The sequence below is a fragment of the Lepisosteus oculatus genome, chromosome 3 (genome assembly GCF_040954835.1).
Source record: "Lepisosteus oculatus isolate fLepOcu1 chromosome 3, fLepOcu1.hap2, whole genome shotgun sequence".
NCBI lineage: Eukaryota > Metazoa > Chordata > Actinopteri > Semionotiformes > Lepisosteidae > Lepisosteus > Lepisosteus oculatus.
The window spans coordinates 8,983,662-9,005,122 of NC_090698.1; the positions used below are offsets into that span (position 1 = coordinate 8,983,662).

The window sequence follows — 21,461 nt, forward strand, 5'->3', positions numbered from 1 at the left end:
TCATTATTGCACAAATGATTTCAATGAATTTGCCGACAATGAGATATTTCGTGGCTTTAATGTGTCCCTCTAGTGAGAAGACAAACTCGTAGTGATACAGTATTTCCTTCTCCAGATCTGTGTGCAGTGACGACACGTGTTTTGTCCCCCAGCTGAAATGTTGGTTGTGGGGACTACTGGAGTCCGTCTTCTACAGTGGAAGACACGAATGGCTTTCCATTAAGTCTCCACGATAGCGCACACACACACACACACTGTCATTTGAAATCGATTTAGAGAGCTGGACTGATCTGAAGAGTGTCTATTGGGTTGGACTCCTGCCTAGTGTACATTCAGGGGCAGTTTGCATGTGCAGTTATGCTAGGAACTGGCTCATCTCCACCACTTTTATTGGAGGCGGGCTGTAGAGAACTGGGTGAAAGTCACACTCATCTTGTTCATGCACAGCACTAGTCCCCCAGTTAAATCATGGTTTAATTTTTCCTTTGACAGGTAGCTGAAGGAAAAACTAATTGTAATCAAACTAGAAATGTTTGGCTGCCTGGGTCCTGGTGTGTTGTTCTAAAGAACTAGAACAGGAGGGCATTGGCTGAACTCACTCAGAAGGGAGAGGGAGCAAGTTTGTCAACTTGCGCCCGAGGGCTGGAGAGATGAAAGAGGAATTGGTTATGAGCCCTCTAGGTATTTTTCCCCCCCCCCAAAGTGCAGTCAATTAGAATCCAGGCCAGTCGAAGGAATATCATTAAGACCACAGACTCCAAGAAAAAGCAGTGGCCAAGAACTAGTGCAAGTACTTGTCTATGAAAGATGGAAAAACACAGCCATTGAAGAGGCTTACAGGGACATCTTCACATAGACACCGAACTACAGCACTTAATGCTGACAGAAGAGGGAAGCATACAAAACAGTACACAAGGGAGTTCAGAACAAGGCCTTTATTCATACTCCAGATTAGGCTTGGTATTCTGGATGTGAGGTCTAGATCTCCACACAGCCACCAACACCAGAGAACAGACCACAAGCACAGTGGAGGCAGCTACTACCAGCAGCCCATAGCTCAGGAACCGGGGTGCTGTGGAGAGAAGAGCTTTAGTGAGGGGTCAGACACAGGGAACAGGATCAGACACTCAGCCTCCATCCCCCTCCCTCACCTTCAGGATGGGAATCCAGCTGACCCAGAGCTGGAAGCTCAGATCCAACCAGGATCACTTCCCCACTGGACACCAGCACAGTTTCTCTGGAGGAGTCCTCTGCCACTCGAGCAACAGCTCTTCCTGCAAGAGGACAGGACAACAGCATCAGGAAAGGACACACACAGCTGACTGGCACACAACCGCCCTGTCCCCAGAGAACTCACTCCTCCTGCCACAGGTGGGCACACAGCGGTCAGTAGCAGTCGGCTGGCACACTGCTGCACTACAGTGGATGAACACCTGGAGAGAGCACAGCAAGGGTCACTGCACAGCCCAGGACCAGCCACCACCTCCTTCCCCACAAGCTGCTCCCTACCTTCTCCATCAGAGGCACCTGAGAGGCAGGATCCACAAAAGTGAACATCTGAATCATGAAGCGCTGGTAGTGCGTTGGGTACGGCAGCCCTGAGGAGCCACCCACAGGGATCAAGGTGGTCTGGTAGTTGTCACCTCCGTAGGGACACCTGCAAGGACAGCAACAGGGAGGGTGAGCCCTGCCACAAGGGGACACTACTGAGACAAGCCAGTCGGAGCCACAGGGGTCAGATTACCCAGCAACCAGAAGGCTCCAGCTGGGCTGGCCGAGAGGACTGGGAGTGGAAGTGGCCCAGCAGTCCCCCAGGGTCAGGACAATGTTGGGGTCAGTCCTGCTCAAGATGTGGACCTCCACATACACAGGATCCCGCAGCACCTTGGTCACAGGGTAGTCCAGGTCACTGTAGTAGGAGTCATACAGCTCTCCTGAGGACAAGAGCAGCAGCGGGGTTCAGCAGAAGCCCCACACACTCGGCTCACACAGCCCAAGGCCTGACAGCTACCTCTTGCAATCCTGAGCTCCACACGGAGAGGTCCTGGAGACACTGCCGGAAGGGGTGGGGAGACCGTGTAGACCACAGCCCGCACTGGAACAAGGTCATCGTCTGCATACCTGCACTGGAAGAACAGCCTGGAGAGAGAGAAGCAGGCAGTCATGGGATCCAGCAAGACCAGAGCACTCTGGGAAGCAGCAGCTGCTCACTCACTTGTAGAAACTGTCCCTTGTGATGGAGCCAGCAGGTCCCCCCCCCAATCACAGCAAATGTTGAGGACATCATGTTCTCATACACCACAGCACCACCTTCAATCTGGAGGAAGGACACATGAACAAGGTCAGGAATCACCACAGGAACAACATCCTCAGCTGAAGGATCAAGCCCCTCACCTTCATGCTGGTGCCACAGGCACTGACTGGGAACTGGAACATGGCAAAGCCAGCAGTGGTGCCAACAGGGCCACAGGGGGCACTCCTGCCCCCCTGCAGGCTGACTGAATCCAGGCTCAGCTGAGGGCTGGTGGCATTCCTGGACACGACCACCACAAACTGGCCATCCCTGGTGCACTGGACAGTCACTGGAGGAAAGCAAGAGCTGGTAAACCAAGCCTGTTAAGCTCATCATAGAAGGCGCTCAAGAGCCAAAAACCCACCTTCATTCCCATAGTAACAGCGATTTTGGCCGGACGGATCAAAGCAGCAATTATTAGCTTCACAGTCACTTTTACTGATAGTCAAGTTACCACATGCCATCTTGTCACTGTCATTAACCAGGCACTTCTGCACCTGAGCTAAAGAACAATCCAACGATAGCAAAAACAACACAATGTACAACCCCATCCTCCCTCTGCTCATGGACTTCTCCATCGTGAAACTCGCCGAGGAACTGCAGACAAGCGGCGCTCAGCTCCTGAAATACGCGCTGCGCCCTGATTGGCTGAGGGCGGCGATTGGAGGGCTGTAGCGCGCGCACGAGGACTTCGGACACTCAGAGCGTCACCCGAGTCAGCTGATTAATCACGGAGCGTCCTGTTCGACTGGAACGAGCTATCGCGAGGGTTAGACTAATATCTCAACACGATGTGTTTGACCCCTTATTGAGTAATGAGCTGCATCTGTCCCATCAGCCGATTCAGAGAAGAACTGACGGTACAGAGGAGCGGTATAAACAGAGATGTGCAGTTTGGGATATTTTAGGTTGGTTCACTTTCTGGTTATATGCCCCCAAAAATCCGGTTTTCAGTTTTTAACTGAGAGAAATACCAATGCTGTCAACATGTTTTCGTACACCATAACATGCTGCAAGAAAAGCATTTATTTGTACATTGTGAATTGCTGGGTATAATAACACTGACCCACAGGTACTACACACTGGCTTCATCGTTGGCAGTGATATTCATGTGCAGATGTAAATAACAAAAGGGGCATACAGCTGCTCTTACAGTCATCCAAACGAGGAGTCTCTTGCATCGTCTTGGAAAAACAAGCACGCAGAGGCAGATGCATTACACTCCAAAAACATTTTGCTGGCACGTTCAAATGAGCGAGTTACGGAGATTGTGACCGAGACAGACGAGCTGTTCTGTACAGTTGCGTTTTTCTGCCTAGTGTCATTCGTGTTCTACAGTTTTTCCCTAAACACTGAAACCAGCGAAGTTTTGCAATTTCCCCCTAAAAGAGCAGAAGTCTAGCTGATAAATATGTGCCGTTAATACACTACGTTAGCGTTCACGTTTGATCAATTACAATATTTTTGCTAACACAAATATAAGCGAATGCTCTACTCAAAAACTAGTGTGGTGGACAGCAGCTTCAAATGATCAATTTCAAGTGAACGGAGCACATTTTGGTTTGAGCGATTCCGTCCACATGGAGCATCACATGTCTAGTTTGCGATTAATGTCTGTATTCACTTTTATGAGGCGCTTTAGAATAGCAGTACTTTCAGATTGTTTTAAACACAGTATTGCTAATCGGCCTTTGCCGTAAAGCCGGCGATACGGCCCTTTTGGACCGTTATGTTGAGCAAGAAAAACCAGACATTTGGCGCGTTAAACAAACACGTCGAAGAAAAGACCAAACTTCATTAAAGGGCACCGTTAATTACGGCAATAGGGAAAAGGCCATGGTGTGGTGGACTAATAATTCACGTGTTTAGATACTGTAATCTTTTCAAAGCCTAGAAACCTGGTCATCTTTAAAATGGGATTTGTGTCTAACTGACGTACAGCGCAAGTACAACACGTTTGATTTAGGATGCTGGGTACATATGCTGAAGCCTTTTACGTCGAGTTCACATACTGCTTTCCCAACGAAGTATTGGCGGTGCCCGTTTCTCCTCTTCGCGGAATAGGGGACCTTGGGAGATGCGAGAGTTGAGCAATTCAGCCATTGCCTTAAAGGCATGGAGGGGCTCTCGTTCTGGCAGCCGACATCAAAGAACTCCTGCCTGTGGCGCCGTTTTCAAACCTGTACGATCCGATACGTCACAGCTCAGGCTGCTCCCGTTTCCTGAAGAGAGCCCTGCTTTTCCCGGGAAGAACGCAGACGCTGGACTCGGTCACTCCCAGTGTATTTTTACTATTGATTTCAGTTGCTATGCTACAGTCTGGGAGAAGCAATACCGAACTGACACTTTCTACTCAACTGCTTGCTTGAGCAGCTGAGCACCCTCCGTGTGCAGAAGCAGGCATCCTAGACAGTACTGCATTCACACCCAACCCACACAACTCCCCTTAGGAAAGAAGCAGCTCCGTACAAGAGACACTTTGCAAGCCAGTTTATTCCTCATTCACAGCAAGTCAGTTCATGGGTTTGTGTTGCTTTCTCCTGTGCAGGACTGTCCCCAGCAGAGCAGCACAGACCAGCCCCACAGCAGTCACCACACCAGCCAGGATCACAGCCTCCACAGGCAGGCCTGGAAAGAAAGCACAGAGGAGCCTCAGCAAGTGGGCACTGCTACAGAGAGGGGCCAGCTGACACGACAGCACCTCCTGCCAGTACCTGTGGCTTTGTCCTCCTCTGCTCTTAGCTGGGAGCTCCGGCCTTCTGCCTCCACTGGCCTCTCAGCAACCTGCTCTTGCAGCACAAACACGGGACCCACAGTGGCATCAGCTTCCCACTCAGGAGCTGCAACAAGAGCAGGACAACTTGACCCCCACTACCCTGAGGAGATCCATGCCATGAGTGGCAGAGGAAGGGTGCCTTACCCCCTGTAGAAGCCAGGTCCCTCCTGCTCCTGCCACCCCAATACCTGGATCGTACACTTGGCACACAGCTGGAGTCACAGCAGCTGCAGACCTGGTCACTCCCATCCACTGATCTCCACCTACAGCAGGGACACAGGGTCAGAGCAGCTCCCTCACCTGAGCACCAGCTGGACACAGCAGCCCCCTGCCTCCTCACTGACCTGCTGCCCTCAGTGTAGCAGTCCTTGTTCAGGGAGTCCACACTCTGGGAAGCAGGAGTCACCTTCAGGTGGCAGGTGATGTAGATCTGCCAAGAGCACGAGTGGATCAAGCTACACCCAGGCCTCCATCTTGGGCTTGTAATGGACATGCTGTTTTAAGAACCTTCTGCTTTCATGGGTATCAGGATCAAGTACTCACTGAGCTCCTGGCATCCTGATAGAACCTGAAGGCATCCAGCTTCATCTGCAGCTTGGTGTCCTGGGTTCTTGGCATGAACTGCGAGCTGGAGCCTGTGGATTTGGCATCAGTCAGGCACCTGAAAGGAGAGAAGGCAGTGTAGAACTGGAGAGACGGCAGGCAGTGTTCACTAGCTCAAGCCACCCGAGGGCACACCCACCCTTTGTTCTCAATGAAGGAGTAGCTGGGGGTGGAGGTCTGGTCAGGGACCAAGGTGGCCACGCAGCTGTCCACAAAGAGCCGCAGAGGCTGGTGGTTGGCCTGGGTGACGGAGGCTTCGATGTTCAGGACGTCCCCCAGGTAGAACACATTGGAGGACCTCTGGGAGCTCCAGTCATCTGGATGAGAAGGGAACCCCAATCTCAAGCACAGATCCCATTGATCCAACTGCACTGGCTGTACAGTCACACCGTGCTTCATCTCAGGGGAGACCTACCACTCATGAGGCTCAGGGAGAAGTCCAGCAGATCCTCAGCAGACTTGGTGGAGGTGTAGGGGACCCAGGTGGGCTTCAGGGCATTGCTGCTCACATTGTGGAGCCTAGCAGACAGGAGGCAGGCGTCAGCAGGGAGTCAAGCTCCAGGCAGGCAGCCCTGCTGCTCCTCCAGGACTCACCTCATGTAGTGACACTCGATACCCACAACAGCGCCATTCGTTCTCACTATGGGGGTGTTGGCCAGCGGCTTCGGGGTGTAGTTGAGAGAGAAGCTGTACACCAGTTGCTCGTCCACGGTCTAGACAGATCACAGATCCAGTCACCCAACTGCCGAGAACCCGAAGCTGCCCAACGGCAGAACCACTTACACTCAGCACACTGCGACACGCCTGCAGCTCAGCCTCGAAGATCAGGAGCTGCGCCGCGGTGTCCTGCCGGGTGACCGCACAGTCTCCCAGGCTGAGATCCGAAGCGTTGATCAGCTGCCCGGTGCCGAACAGGTCTGTCTTGACCTGCACCACGATCGTACTCTCCCCGCACTGCGCCGACACAGCCCGGATAACCTGCTGCTTCTGCTGCCGTGGCAGCAGAGGCGAGTCCAGAAAGGCGACCCCCTTGCGCCTGATGCCGGATTGGACGTTAGCGCGGGCGCGCCATTGCGCAGCATCACACAGAACTGCGAGGAACAGCAAGGTCAACAGCCGAAAGGCAAGACCACTAGAAAAGCACATCTTGAAATGAAAACAACTCGCAAAACCACGATGCCTGCTGTTTGCGAGCTCCTTCTTTTTAAAGCCACCGAGACTTTCGCACGTGATGACGTTCAGGTTCGCGGAGTGAAGATTTTCACGAGGACCCGAACTCTGTCAGCTCACACGCAGGAGGACAGGATATTGAATAGACGGCTCATTGTTTACAGTGAATACTTACGGTTAAACACCGGGGTAAAGTTAGCTTGAAGTTCGAAAACGATTTTGGCACCCCTTCAGCGTTTTCACGACACAAGCTATTGGCTTGTGAACAGCATTCCCCTATCCCAGTGCATAGTGCCACATTAAATAGAAGCACGAGAAAAAGAGATTCAGAACGCAAAGCTGTGTCGGTCTTCTGTGTAAACAATCGGTTTGAAAATCATGGGAGCTGTTTTTAATAAGCTGCTGGGTAAAGAATATTTGAATCTTTCTGCTGTCAGTATTGTGAATATAGTTGACCCTTACCTGAATGAAAACAGGACATACAGAAAGGGTTTCAGAAATCAAGCAAAACTTTATTCCCGTGCTTACAGTCTGGGTAATTGGAGACTGCGCTGTTCTGCTTCCTATGGTGATATAACGGGCTTTTCGCACGAAGCCGTATTGAGCAGTATTTCTCGCGTTGTGGACGTGTGTTCCAGTTAGTGCGTAATTACGCTTCGATGAAAAACCGGAGGTTTAAAAAAAGATAATTAGCTCACTGATAGTTTGATGTAGAGGCTGTGGACATTTCCACAAGTCGTGGTCTTTAAAATGCATTTGGTTTGAAGGCGTTCTGTGCTTCCATTGCGAAGATATGGACAAAAGAATATTCGTGCGTGGTCCACAAAAGTGCTAAAAACGACAATATGAAGGCTGTTAAAACATTCACAATGTACTTGATACACAAAGCAAGTGTTTTCGTAACCCTAGGAGGTTTCGTGAAAGCGCTACAGGCGTGCCAAAATCGTTTTCGAACTTCCGGCTAACTTTCCCCCGGTCAGTTACACTAGGACACTGGCTGTATTTTGCGGTACGTACGTCTAATATTTCCTGTTAGAGCTTTTGCCTGCTGGCCACCAGATGTTGAGAATGATCTGATCAGAGGTGAACTAGTGAGAAAAGATAAGACCTGGTCCGAAAACGTCTCACTTTACATACAGTACATCATAAGATCTCATTATTGCACAAATGATTTCAATGAATTTGCCGACAATGAGATATTTCGTGGCTTTAATGTGTCCCTCTAGTGAGAAGACAAACTCGTAGTGATACAGTATTTCCTTCTCCAGATCTGTGTGCAGTGACGACACGTGTTTTGTCCCCCAGCTGAAATGTTGGTTGTGGGGACTACTGGAGTCCGTCTTCTACAGTGGAAGACACGAATGGCTTTCCATTAAGTCTCCACGATAGCACACACACACACTGTCATTTGAAATCGATTTAGAGAGCTGGACTGATCTGAAGAGTGTCTATTGGGTTGGACTCCTGCCTAGTGTACATTCAGGGGGAGTTTGCATGTGCAGTTATGCTAGGAACTGGCTCATCTCCACCACTTTTATTGGAGGCGGGCTGTAGAGAACTGGGTGAAAGTCACACTCATCTTGTTCATGCACAGCACTAGTCCCCCAGTTAAATCATGGTTTAATTTTTCCTTTGACAGGTAGCTGAAGGAAAAACTAATTGTAATCAAACTAGAAATGTTTGGCTGCCTGGGTCCTGTTCTAAAGAACTAGAACAGGAGGGCATTGGCTGAACTCACTCAGAAGGGAGAGGGAGCAAGTTTGTCAACTTGCGCCCGAGGGCTGGAGAGATGAAAGAGGAATTGGTTATGAGCCCTCTAGGTATTTTTCCCCCCCCCCAAAGTGCAGTCAATTAGAATCCAGGCCAGTCGAAGGAATATCATTAAGACCACAGACTCCAAGAAAAAGCAGTGGCCAAGAACTAGTGCAAGTACTTGTCTATGAAAGATGGAAAAACACAGCCATTGAAGAGGCTTACAGGGACATCTTCACATAGACACCGAACTACAGCACTTAATGCTGACAGAAGAGGGAAGCATACAAAACAGTACACAAGGGAGTTCAGAACAAGGCCTTTATTCATACTCCAGATTAGGCTTGGTATTCTGGATGTGAGGTCTAGATCTCCACACAGCCACCAACACCAGAGAACAGACCACAAGCACAGTGGAGGCAGCTACTACCAGCAGCCCATAGCTCAGGAACCGGGGTGCTGTGGAGAGAAGAGCTTTAGTGAGGGGTCAGACACAGGGAACAGGATCAGACACTCAGCCTCCATCCCCCTCCCTCACCTTCAGGATGGGAATCCAGCTGACCCAGAGCTGGAAGCTCAGATCCAACCAGGATCACTTCCCCACTGGACACCAGCACAGTTTCTCTGGAGGAGTCCTCTGCCACTCGAGCAACAGCTCTTCCTGCAAGAGGACAGGACAACAGCATCAGGAAAGGACACACACAGCTGACTGGCACACAACCGCCCTGTCCCCAGAGAACTCACTCCTCCTGCCACAGGTGGGCACACAGCGGTCAGTAGCAGTCGGCTGGCACACTGCTGCACTACAGTGGATGAACACCTGGAGAGAGCACAGCAAGGGTCACTGCACAGCCCAGGACCAGCCACCACCTCCTTCCCCACAAGCTGCTCCCTACCTTCTCCATCAGAGGCACCTGAGAGGCAGGATCCACAAAAGTGAACATCTGAATCATGAAGCGCTGGTAGTGCGTTGGGTACGGCAGCCCTGAGGAGCCACCCACAGGGATCAAGGTGGTCTGGTAGTTGTCACCTCCGTAGGGACACCTGCAAGGACAGCAACAGGGAGGGTGAGCCCTGCCACAAGGGGACACTACTGAGACAAGCCAGTCGGAGCCACAGGGGTCAGATTACCCAGCAACCAGAAGGCTCCAGCTGGGCTGGCCGAGAGGACTGGGAGTGGAAGTGGCCCAGCAGTCCCCCAGGGTCAGGACAATGTTGGGGTCAGTCCTGCTCAAGATGTGGACCTCCACATACACAGGATCCCGCAGCACCTTGGTCACAGGGTAGTCCAGGTCACTGTAGTAGGAGTCATACAGCTCTCCTGAGGACAAGAGCAGCAGCGGGGTTCAGCAGAAGCCCCACACACTCGGCTCACACAGCCCAAGGCCTGACAGCTACCTCTTGCAATCCTGAGCTCCACACGGAGAGGTCCTGGAGACACTGCCGGAAGGGGTGGGGAGACCGTGTAGACCACAGCCCGCACTGGAACAAGGTCATCGTCTGCATACCTGCACTGGAAGAACAGCCTGGAGAGAGAGAAGCAGGCAGTCATGGGATCCAGCAAGACCAGAGCACTCTGGGAAGCAGCAGCTGCTCACTCACTTGTAGAAACTGTCCCTCGTGATGGAGCCAGCAGGTCCCCCAATCACAGCAAATGTTGAGGACATCATGTTCTCATACACCACAGCACCACCTTCAATCTGGAGGAAGGACACATGAACAAGGTCAGGAATCAGCACAGGAACAACATCCTCAGCTGAAGGATCAAGCCCCTCACCTTCATGCTGGTGCCACAGGCACTGACTGGGAACTGGAACATGGCAAAGCCAGCAGTGGTGCCAACAGGGCCACAGGGGGCACTCCTGCCCCCCTGCAGGCTGACTGAATCCAGGCTCAGCTGAGGGCTGGTGGCATTCCTGGACACGACCACCACAAACTGGCCATCCCTGGTGCACTGGACAGTCACTGGAGGAAAGCAAGAGCTGGTAAACCAAGCCTGTTAAGCTCATCATAGAAGGCGCTCAAGAGCCAAAAACCCACCTTCATTCCCATAGTAACAGCGATTTTGGCCGGACGGATCAAAGCAGCAATTATTAGCTTCACAGTCACTTTTACTGATAGTCAAGTTACCACATGCCATCTTGTCACTGTCATTAACCAGGCACTTCTGCACCTGAGCTAAAGAACAATCCAACGATAGCAAAAACAACACAATGTACAACCCCATCCTCCCTCTGCTCATGGACTTCTCCATCGTGAAACTCGCCGAGGAACTGCAGACAAGCGGCGCTCAGCTCCTGAAATACGCGCTGCGCCCTGATTGGCTGAGGGCGGCGATTGGAGGGCTGTAGCGCGCGCACGAGGACTTCGGACACTCAGAGCGTCACCCGAGTCAGCTGATTAATCACGGAGCGTCCTGTTCGACTGGAACGAGCTATCGCGAGGGTTAGACTAATATCTCAACACGATGTGTTTGACCTCTTATTGAGTAATGAGCTGCATCTGTCCCATCAGCCGATTCAGAGAAGAACTGACGGTACAGAGGAGCGGTATAAACAGAGATGTGCAGTTTGGGATATTTTAGGTTGGTTCACTTTCTGGTTATATGCCCCCAAAAATCCGGTTTTCAGTTTTTAACTGAGAGAAATACCAATGCTGTCAACATGTTTTCGTACACCATAACATGCTGCAAGAAAAGCATTTATTTGTACATTGTGAATTGCTGGGTATAATAACACTGACCCACAGGTACTACACACTGGCTTCATCGTTGGCAGTGATATTCATGTGCAGATGTAAATAACAAAAGGGGCATACAGCTGCTCTTACAGTCATCCAAACGAGGAGTCTCTTGCATCGTCTTGGAAAAACAAGCACGCAGAGGCAGATGCATTACACTCCAAAAACATTTTGCTGGCACGTTCAAATGAGCGAGTTACGGAGATTGTGACCGAGACAGACGAGCTGTTCTGTACAGTTGCGTTTTTCTGCCTAGTGTCATTCGTGTTCTACAGTTTTTCCCTAAACACTGAAACCAGCGAAGTTTTGCAATTTCCCCCTAAAAGAGCAGAAGTCTAGCTGATAAATATGTGCCGTTAATACACTACGTTAGCGTTCACGTTTGATCAATTACAATATTTTTGCTAACACAAATATAAGCGAATGCTCTACTCAAAAACTAGTGTGGTGGACAGCAGCTTCAAATGATCAATTTCAAGTGAACGGAGCACATTTTGGTTTGAGCGATTCCGTCCACATGGAGCATCACATGTCTAGTTTGCGATTAATGTCTGTATTCACTTTTATGAGGCGCTTTAGAATAGCAGTACTTTCAGATTGTTTTAAACACAGTATTGCTAATCGGCCTTTGCCGTAAAGCCGGCGATACGGCCCTTTTGGACCGTTATGTTGAGCAAGAAAAACCAGACATTTGGCGCGTTAAACAAACACGTCGAAGAAAAGACCAAACTTCATTAAAGGGCACCGTTAATTACGGCAATAGGGAAAAGGCCATGGTGTGGTGGACTAATAATTCACGTGTTTAGATACTGTAATCTTTTCAAAGCCTAGAAACCTGGTCATCTTTAAAATGGGATTTGTGTCTAACTGACGTACAGCGCAAGTACAACACGTTTGATTTAGGATGCTGGGTACATATGCTGAAGCCTTTTACGTCGAGTTCACATACTGCTTTCCCAACGAAGTATTGGCGGTGCCCGTTTCTCCTCTTCGCGGAATAGGGGACCTTGGGAGATGCGAGAGTTGAGCAATTCAGCCATTGCCTTAAAGGCATGGAGGGGCTCTCGTTCTGGCAGCCGACATCAAAGAACTCCTGCCTGTGGCGCCGTTTTCAAACCTGTACGATCCGATACGTCACAGCTCAGGCTGCTCCCGTTTCCTGAAGAGAGCCCTGCTTTTCCCGGGAAGAACGCAGACGCTGGACTCGGTCACTCCCAGTGTATTTTTACTATTGATTTCAGTTGCTATGCTACAGTCTGGGAGAAGCAATACCGAACTGACACTTTCTACTCAACTGCTTGCTTGAGCAGCTGAGCACCCTCCGTGTGCAGAAGCAGGCATCCTAGACAGTACTGCATTCACACCCAACCCACACAACTCCCCTTAGGAAAGAAGCAGCTCCGTACAAGAGACACTTTGCAAGCCAGTTTATTCCTCATTCACAGCAAGTCAGTTCATGGGTTTGTGTTGCTTTCTCCTGTGCAGGACTGTCCCCAGCAGAGCAGCACAGACCAGCCCCACAGCAGTCACCACACCAGCCAGGATCACAGCCTCCACAGGCAGGCCTGGAAAGAAAGCACAGAGGAGCCTCAGCAAGTGGGCACTGCTACAGAGAGGGGCCAGCTGACACGACAGCACCTCCTGCCAGTACCTGTGGCTTTGTCCTCCTCTGCTCTTAGCTGGGAGCTCCGGCCTTCTGCCTCCACTGGCCTCTCAGCAACCTGCTCTTGCAGCACAAACACGGGACCCACAGTGGCATCAGCTTCCCACTCAGGAGCTGCAACAAGAGCAGGACAACTTGACCCCCACTACCCTGAGGAGATCCATGCCATGAGTGGCAGAGGAAGGGTGCCTTACCCCCTGTAGAAGCCAGGTCCCTCCTGCTCCTGCCACCCCAATACCTGGATCGTACACTTGGCACACAGCTGGAGTCACAGCAGCTGCAGACCTGGTCACTCCCATCCACTGATCTCCACCTACAGCAGGGACACGGGGTCAGAGCAGCTCCCTCACCTGAGCACCAGCTGGACACAGCAGCCCCCTGCCTCCTCACTGACCTGCTGCCCTCAGTGTAGCAGTCCTTGTTCAGGGAGTCCACACTCTGGGAAGCAGGAGTCACCTTCAGGTGGCAGGTGATGTAGATCTGCCAAGAGCACGAGTGGATCAAGCTACACCCAGGCCTCCATCTTGGGCTTGTAATGGACATGCTGTTTTAAGAACCTTCTGCTTTCATGGGTATCAGGATCAAGTACTCACTGAGCTCCTGGCATCCTGATAGAACCTGAAGGCATCCAGCTTCATCTGCAGCTTGGTGTCCTGGGTTCTTGGCATGAACTGCGAGCTGGAGCCTGTGGATTTGGCATCAGTCAGGCACCTGAAAGGAGAGAAGGCAGTGTAGAACTGGAGAGACGGCAGGCAGTGTTCACTAGCTCAAGCCACCCGAGGGCACACCCACCCTTTGTTCTCAATGAAGGAGTAGCTGGGGGTGGAGGTCTGGTCAGGGACCAAGGTGGCCACGCAGCTGTCCACAAAGAGCCGCAGAGGCTGGTGGTTGGCCTGGGTGACGGAGGCTTCGATGTTCAGGACGTCCCCCAGGTAGAACACATTGGAGGACCTCTGGGAGCTCCAGTCATCTGGATGAGAAGGGAACCCCAATCTCAAGCACAGATCCCATTGATCCAACTGCACTGGCTGTACAGTCACACCGTGCTTCATCTCAGGGGAGACCTACCACTCATGAGGCTCAGGGAGAAGTCCAGCAGATCCTCAGCAGACTTGGTGGAGGTGTAGGGGACCCAGGTGGGCTTCAGGGCATTGCTGCTCACATTGTGGAGCCTAGCAGACAGGAGGCAGGCGTCAGCAGGGAGTCAAGCTCCAGGCAGGCAGCCCTGCTGCTCCTCCAGGACTCACCTCATGTAGTGACACTCGATACCCACAACAGCGCCATTCGTTCTCACTATGGGGGTGTTGGCCAGCGGCTTCGGGGTGTAGTTGAGAGAGAAGCTGTACACCAGTTGCTCGTCCACGGTCTAGACAGATCACAGATCCAGTCACCCAACTGCCGAGAACCCGAAGCTGCCCAACGGCAGAACCACTTACACTCAGCACACTGCGACACGCCTGCAGCTCAGCCTCGAAGATCAGGAGCTGCGCCGCGGTGTCCTGCCGGGTGACCGCACAGTCTCCCAGGCTGAGATCCGAAGCGTTGATCAGCTGCCCGGTGCCGAACAGGTCTGTCTTGACCTGCACCACGATCGTACTCTCCCCGCACTGCGCCGACACAGCCCGGATAACCTGCTGCTTCTGCTGCCGTGGCAGCAGAGGCGAGTCCAGAAAGGCGACCCCCTTGCGCCTGATGCCGGATTGGACGTTAGCGCGGGCGCGCCATTGCGCAGCATCACACAGAACTGCGAGGAACAGCAAGGTCAACAGCCGAAAGGCAAGACCACTAGAAAAGCACATCTTGAAATGAAAACAACTCGCAAAACCACGATGCCTGCTGTTTGCGAGCTCCTTCTTTTTAAAGCCACCGAGACTTTCGCACGTGATGACGTTCAGGTTCGCGGAGTGAAGATTTTCACGAGGACCCGAACTCTGTCAGCTCACACGCAGGAGGACAGGATATTGAATAGACGGCTCATTGTTTACAGTGAATACTTACGGTTAAACACCGGGGTAAAGTTAGCTTGAAGTTCGAAAACGATTTTGGCACCCCTTCAGCGTTTTCACGACACAAGCTATTGGCTTGTGAACAGCATTCCCCTATCCCAGTGCATAGTGCCACATTAAATAGAAGCACGAGAAAAAGAGATTCAGAACGCAAAGCTGTGTCGGTCTTCTGTGTAAACAATCGGTTTGAAAATCATGGGAGCTGTTTTTAATAAGCTGCTGGGTAAAGAATATTTGAATCTTTCTGCTGTCAGTATTGTGAATATAGTTGACCCTTACCTGAATGAAAACAGGACATACAGAAAGGGTTTCAGAAATCAAGCAAAACTTTATTCCCGTGCTTACAGTCTGGGTAATTGGAGACTGCGCTGTTCTGCTTCCTATGGTGATATACGGGCTTTTCGCACGAAGCCGTATTGAGCAGTATTTCTCGCGTTGTGGACGTGTGTTCCAGTTAGTGCGTAATTACGCATCGATGAAAAACCGGAGGTTTCAAAAAAGATCATTAGCTCACTGATAGTTTGATGTAGAGGCTGTGGACATTTCCACAAGTCGTGGTCTTTAAAATGCATTTGGTTTGAAGGCGTTCTGTGCTTCCATTGCGAAGATATGGACAAAAGAATATTCGTGCGTGGTCCACAAAAGTGCTAAAAACGACAATATGAAGGCTGTTAAAACATTCACAATGTACTTGATACACAAAGCAAGTGTTTTCGTAACCCTAGGAGGTTTCGTGAAAGCGCTACAGGCGTGCCAAAATCGTTTTCGAACTTCCGGCTAACTTTCCCCCGGTCAGTTACACTAGGACACTGGCTGTATTTTGCGGTACGTACGTCTAATATTTCCTGTTAGAGCTTTTGCCTGCTGGCCACCAGATGTTGAGAATGATCTGATCAGAGGTGAACTAGTGAGAAAAGATAAGACCTGGTCCGAAAACGTCTCACTTTACATACAGTACATCATAAGATCTCATTATTGCACAAATGATTTCAATGAATTTGCCGACAATGAGATATTTCGTGGCTTTAATGTGTCCCTCTAGTGAGAAGACAAACTCGTAGTGATACAGTATTTCCTTCTCCAGATCTGTGTGCAGTGACGACACGTGTTTTGTCCCCCAGCTGAAATGTTGGTTGTGGGGACTACTGGAGTCCGTCTTCTACAGTGGAAGACACGAATGGCTTTCCATTAAGTCTCCATGATAGCACACACACACACACAGTCATTTGAAATCGATTTAGAGAGCTGGACTAATCTGAGGAGTGTCTATTGGGTTGGACTCCTGCCTAGTGTACATTCAGGGGGAGTTTGCATGTGCAGTTATGCTAGGAACTGGCTCATCTCCACCACTTTTATTGGAGGCGGGCTGTAGAGAACTGGGTGAAAGTCACACTCATCTTGTTCATGCACAGCACTAGTCCCCCAGTTAAATCATGGTTTAATTTTTCCTTTGACAGGTAGCTGAAGGAAAAACTAATTGTAATCAAACTAGAAATGTTTGGCTGCCTGGGTCCTGGTGTGTTGTTCTAAAGAACTAGAACAGGAGGGCATTGGCTGAACTCACTCAGAAGGGAGAGGGAGCAAGTTTGTCAACTTGCGCCCGAGGGCTGGAGAGATGAAAGAGGAATTGGTTATGAGCCCTCTAGGTATTTTTCCCCCCCAAAGTGCGGTCAATTAGAATCCAGGCCAGTCGAAGGAATATCATTAAGACCACAGACTCCAAGAAAAAGCAGTGGCCAAGAACTAGTGCAAGTACTTGTCTATGATAGATGGAAAAACACAGCCATTGAAGAGGCTTACAGGGACATCTTCACATAGACACCGAACTACAGCACTTAATGCTGACAGAAGAGGGAAGCATACAAAACAGTACACAAGGGAGTTCAGAACAAGGCCTTTATTCATACTCCAGATTAGGCTTGGTATTCTGGATGTGAGGTCTAGATCTCCACACAGCCACCAACACCAGAGAACAGACCACAAGCACAGTGGAGGCAGCTACTACCAGCAGCCCATAGCTCAGGAACCGGGGTGCTGTGGAGAGAAGAGCTTTAGTGAGGGGTCAGACACAGGGAACAGGATCAGACACTCAGCCTCCATCCCCCTCCCTCACCTTCAGGATGGGAATCCAGCTGACCCAGAGCTGGAAGCTCAGATCCAACCAGGATCACTTCCCCACTGGACACCAGCACAGTTTCTCTGGAGGAGTCCTCTGCCACTCGAGCAACAGCTCTTCCTGCAAGAGGACAGGACAACAGCATCAGGAAAGGACACACACAGCTGACTGGCACACAACCGCCCTGTCCCCAGAGAACTCACTCCTCCTGCCACAGGTGGGCACACAGCGGTCAGTAGCAGTCGGCTGGCACACTGCTGCACTACAGTGGATGAACACCTGGAGAGAGCACAGCAAGGGTCACTGCACAGCCCAGGACCAGCCACCACCTCCTTCCCCACAAGCTGCTCCCTACCTTCTCCATCAGAGGCACCTGAGAGGCAGGATCCACAAAAGTGAACATCTGAATCATGAAGCGCTGGTAGTGCGTTGGGTACGGCAGCCCTGAGGAGCCACCCACAGGGATCAAGGTGGTCTGGTAGTTGTCACCTCCGTAGGGACACCTGCAAGGACAGCAACAGGGAGGGTGAGCCCTGCCACAAGGGGACACTACTGAGACAAGCCAGTCGGAGCCACAGGGGTCAGATTACCCAGCAACCAGAAGGCTCCAGCTGGGCTGGCCGAGAGGACTGGGAGTGGAAGTGGCCCAGCAGTCCCCCAGGGTCAGGACAATGTTGGGGTCAGTCCTGCTCAAGATGTGGACCTCCACATACACAGGATCCCGCAGCACCTTGGTCACAGGGTAGTCCAGGTCACTGTAGTAGGAGTCATACAGCTCTCCTGAGGACAAGAGCAGCAGCGGGGTTCAGCAGAAGCCCCACACACTCGGCTCACACAGCCCAAGGCCTGACAGCTACCTCTTGCAATCCTGAGCTCCACACGGAGAGGTCCTGGAGACACTGCCGGAAGGGGTGGGGAGACCGTGTAGACCACAGCCCGCACTGGAACAAGGTCATCGTCTGCATACCTGCACTGGAAGAACAGCCTGGAGAGAGAGAAGCAGGCAGTCATGGGATCCAGCAAGACCAGAGCACTCTGGGAAGCAGCAGCTGCTCACTCACTTGTAGAAACTGTCCCTTGTGATGGAGCCAGCAGGTCCCCCAATCACAGCAAATGTTGAGGACATCATGTTCTCATACACCACAGCACCACCTTCAATCTGGAGGAAGGACACATGAACAAGGTCAGGAATCACCACAGGAACAACATCCTCAGCTGAAGGATCAAGCCCCTCACCTTCATGCTGGTGCCACAGGCACTGACTGGGAACTGGAACATGGCAAAGCCAGCAGTGGTGCCAACAGGGCCACAGGGGGCACTCCTGCCCCCCTGCAGGCTGACTGAATCCAGGCTCAGCTGAGGGCTGGTGGCATTCCTGGACACGACCACCACAAACTGGCCATCCCTGGTGCACTGGACAGTCACTGGAGGAAAGCAAGAGCTGGTAAACCAAGCCTGTTAAGCTCATCATAGAAGGCGCTCAAGAGCCAAAAACCCACCTTCATTCCCATAGTAACAGCGATTTTGGCCGGACGGATCAAAGCAGCAATTATTAGCTTCACAGTCACTTTTACTGATAGTCAAGTTACCACATGCCATCTTGTCACTGTCATTAACCAGGCACTTCTGCACCTGAGCTAAAGAACAATCCAACGATAGCAAAAACAACACAATGTACAACCCCATCCTCCCTCTGCTCATGGACTTCTCCATCGTGAAACTCGCCGAGGAACTGCAGACAAGCGGCGCTCAGCTCCTGAAATACGCGCTGCGCCCTGATTGGCTGAGGGCGGCGATTGGAGGGCTGTAGCGCGCGCACGAGGACTTCGGACACTCAGAGCGTCACCCGAGTCAGCTGATTAATCACGGAGCGTCCTGTTCGACTGGAACGAGCTATCGCGAGGGTTAGACTAATATCTCAACACGATGTGTTTGACCCCTTATTGAGTAATGAGCTGCATCTGTCCCATCAGCCGATTCAGAGAAGAACTGACGGTACAGAGGAGCGGTATAAACAGAGATGTGCAGTTTGGGATATTTTAGGTTGGTTCACTTTCTGGTTATATGCCCCCAAAAATCCGGTTTTCAGTTTTTAACTGAGAGAAATACCAATGCTGTCAACATGTTTTCGTACACCATAACATGCTGCAAGAAAAGCATTTATTTGTACATTGTGAATTGCTGGGTATAATAACACTGACCCACAGGTACTACACACTGGCTTCATCGTTGGCAGTGATATTCATGTGCAGATGTAAATAACAAAAGGGGCATACAGCTGCTCTTACAGTCATCCAAACGAGGAGTCTCTTGCATCGTCTTGGAAAAACAAGCACGCAGAGGCAGATGCATTACACTCCAAAAACATTTTGCTGGCACGTTCAAATGAGCGAGTTACGGAGATTGTGACCGAGACAGACGAGCTGTTCTGTACAGTTGCGTTTTTCTGCCTAGTGTCATTCGTGTTCTACAGTTTTTCCCTAAACACTGAAACCAGCGAAGTTTTGCAATTTCCCCCTAAAAGAGCAGAAGTCTAGCTGATAAATATGTGCCGTTAATACACTACGTTAGCGTTCACGTTTGATCAATTACAATATTTTTGCTAACACAAATATAAGCGAATGCTCTACTCAAAAACTAGTGTGGTGGACAGCAGCTTCAAATGATCAATTTCAAGTGAACGGAGCACATTTTGGTTTGAGCGATTCCGTCCACATGGAGCATCACATGTCTAGTTTGCGATTAATGTCTGTATTCACTTTTATGAGGCGCTTTAGAATAGCAGTACTTTCAGATTGTTTTAAACACAGTATTGCTAATCGGCCTTTGCCGTAAAGCCGGCGATACGGCCCTTTTGGACCGTTATGTTGAGCAAGAAAAACCAGACATTTGGCGCGTTAAACAAACACGTCGAAGAAAAGACCAAACTTCATTAAAGGGCACCGTTAATTACGGCAATAGGGAAAAGGCCATGGTGTGGTGGACTAATAATTCACGTGTTTAGATACTGTAATCTTTTCAAAGCCTAGAAACCTGGTCATCTTTAAAATGGGATTTGTGTCTAACTGACGTACAGCGCAAGTACAACACGTTTGATTTAGGATGCTGGGTACATATGCTGAAGCCTTTTACGTCGAGTTCACATACTGCTTTCCCAACGAAGTATTGGCGGTGCCCGTTTCTCCTCTTCGCGGAATAGGGGACCTTGGGAGATGCGAGAGTTGAGCAATTCATCCATTGCCTTAAAGGCATGGAGGGGCTCTCGTTCTGGCAGCCGACATCAAAGAACTCCTGCCTGTGGCGCCGTTTTCAAACCTGTACGATCCGATACGTCACAGCTCAGGCTGCTCCCGTTTCCTGAAGAGAGCCCTGCTTTTCCCGGGAAGAACGCAGACGCTGGACTCGGTCACTCCCAGTGTATTTTTACTATTGATTTCAGTTGCTATGCTACAGTCTGGGAGAAGCAATACCGAACTGACACTTTCTACTCAACTGCTTGCTTGAGCAGCTGAGCACCCTCCGTGTGCAGAAGCAGGCATCCTAGACAGTACTGCATTCACACCCAACCCACACAACTCCCCTTAGGAAAGAAGCAGCTCCGTACAAGAGACACTTTGCAAGCCAGTTTATTCCTCATTCACAGCAAGTCAGTTCATGGGTTTGTGTTGCTTTCTCCTGTGCAGGACTGTCCCCAGCAGAGCAGCACAGACCAGCCCCACAGCAGTCACCACACCAGCCAGGATCACAGCCTCCACAGGCAGGCCTGGAAAGAAAGCACAGAGGAGCCTCAGCAAGTGGGCACTGCTACAGAGAGGGGCCAGCTGACACGACAGCACCTCCTGCCAGTACCTGTGGCTTTGTCCTCCTCTGCTCTTAGCTGGGAGCTCCGGCCTTCTGCCTCCACTGGCCTCTCAGCAACCTGCTCTTGCAGCACAAACACGGGACCCACAGTGGCATCAGCTTCCCACTCAGGAGCTGCAACAAGAGCAGGACAACTTGACCCCCACTACCCTGAGGAGATCCATGCCATGAGTGGCAGAGGAAGGGTGCCTTACCCCCTGTAGAAGCCAGGTCCCTCCTGCTCCTGCCACCCCAATACCTGGATCGTACACTTGGCACACAGCTGGAGTCACAGCAGCTGCAGACCTGGTCACTCCCATCCACTGATCTCCACCTACAGCAGGGACACAGGGTCAGAGCAGCTCCCTCACCTGAGCACCAGCTGGACACAGCAGCCCCCTGCCTCCTCACTGACCTGCTGCCCTCAGTGTAGCAGTCCTTGTTCAGGGAGTCCACACTCTGGGAAGCAGGAGTCACCTTCAGGTGGCAGGTGATGTAGATCT

The 21,461-nt window shown here is 51.0% G+C and overlaps 2 protein-coding genes across 2 annotated transcripts; both read right to left on the reverse strand.

Moving 5' to 3' along the window:
- Window positions 1-8,916: 8,916 nt before the first annotated feature.
- On the reverse strand, window positions 8,917-9,919 carry LOC138237798 (zona pellucida sperm-binding protein 4-like; the record flags this gene model as incomplete). Its single annotated transcript, XM_069187637.1, has 5 exons — window positions 8,917-9,053; window positions 9,133-9,255; window positions 9,339-9,414; window positions 9,491-9,638; window positions 9,726-9,919. Coding segments are annotated over 5 exons (678 nt in total), but the record flags the coding sequence as incomplete, so codon positions are not given.
- A 6,980-nt stretch (window positions 9,920-16,899) lies between these two features.
- On the reverse strand, window positions 16,900-21,278 carry LOC138237799 (zona pellucida sperm-binding protein 4-like). Its single transcript, XM_069187638.1, has 11 exons — window positions 21,218-21,278; window positions 20,968-21,093; window positions 20,852-20,881; window positions 18,355-18,542; window positions 18,180-18,277; window positions 17,976-18,103; window positions 17,709-17,898; window positions 17,474-17,621; window positions 17,322-17,397; window positions 17,116-17,238; window positions 16,900-17,036 (listed from the first exon to the last, which is right to left on the reverse strand). Exons 1-11 carry the CDS (start codon window positions 21,276-21,278, stop codon window positions 16,900-16,902), a joined length of 1,305 nt encoding a protein of 434 aa, XP_069043739.1.
- Between the last annotated feature and the right edge of the window lie 183 nt (window positions 21,279-21,461).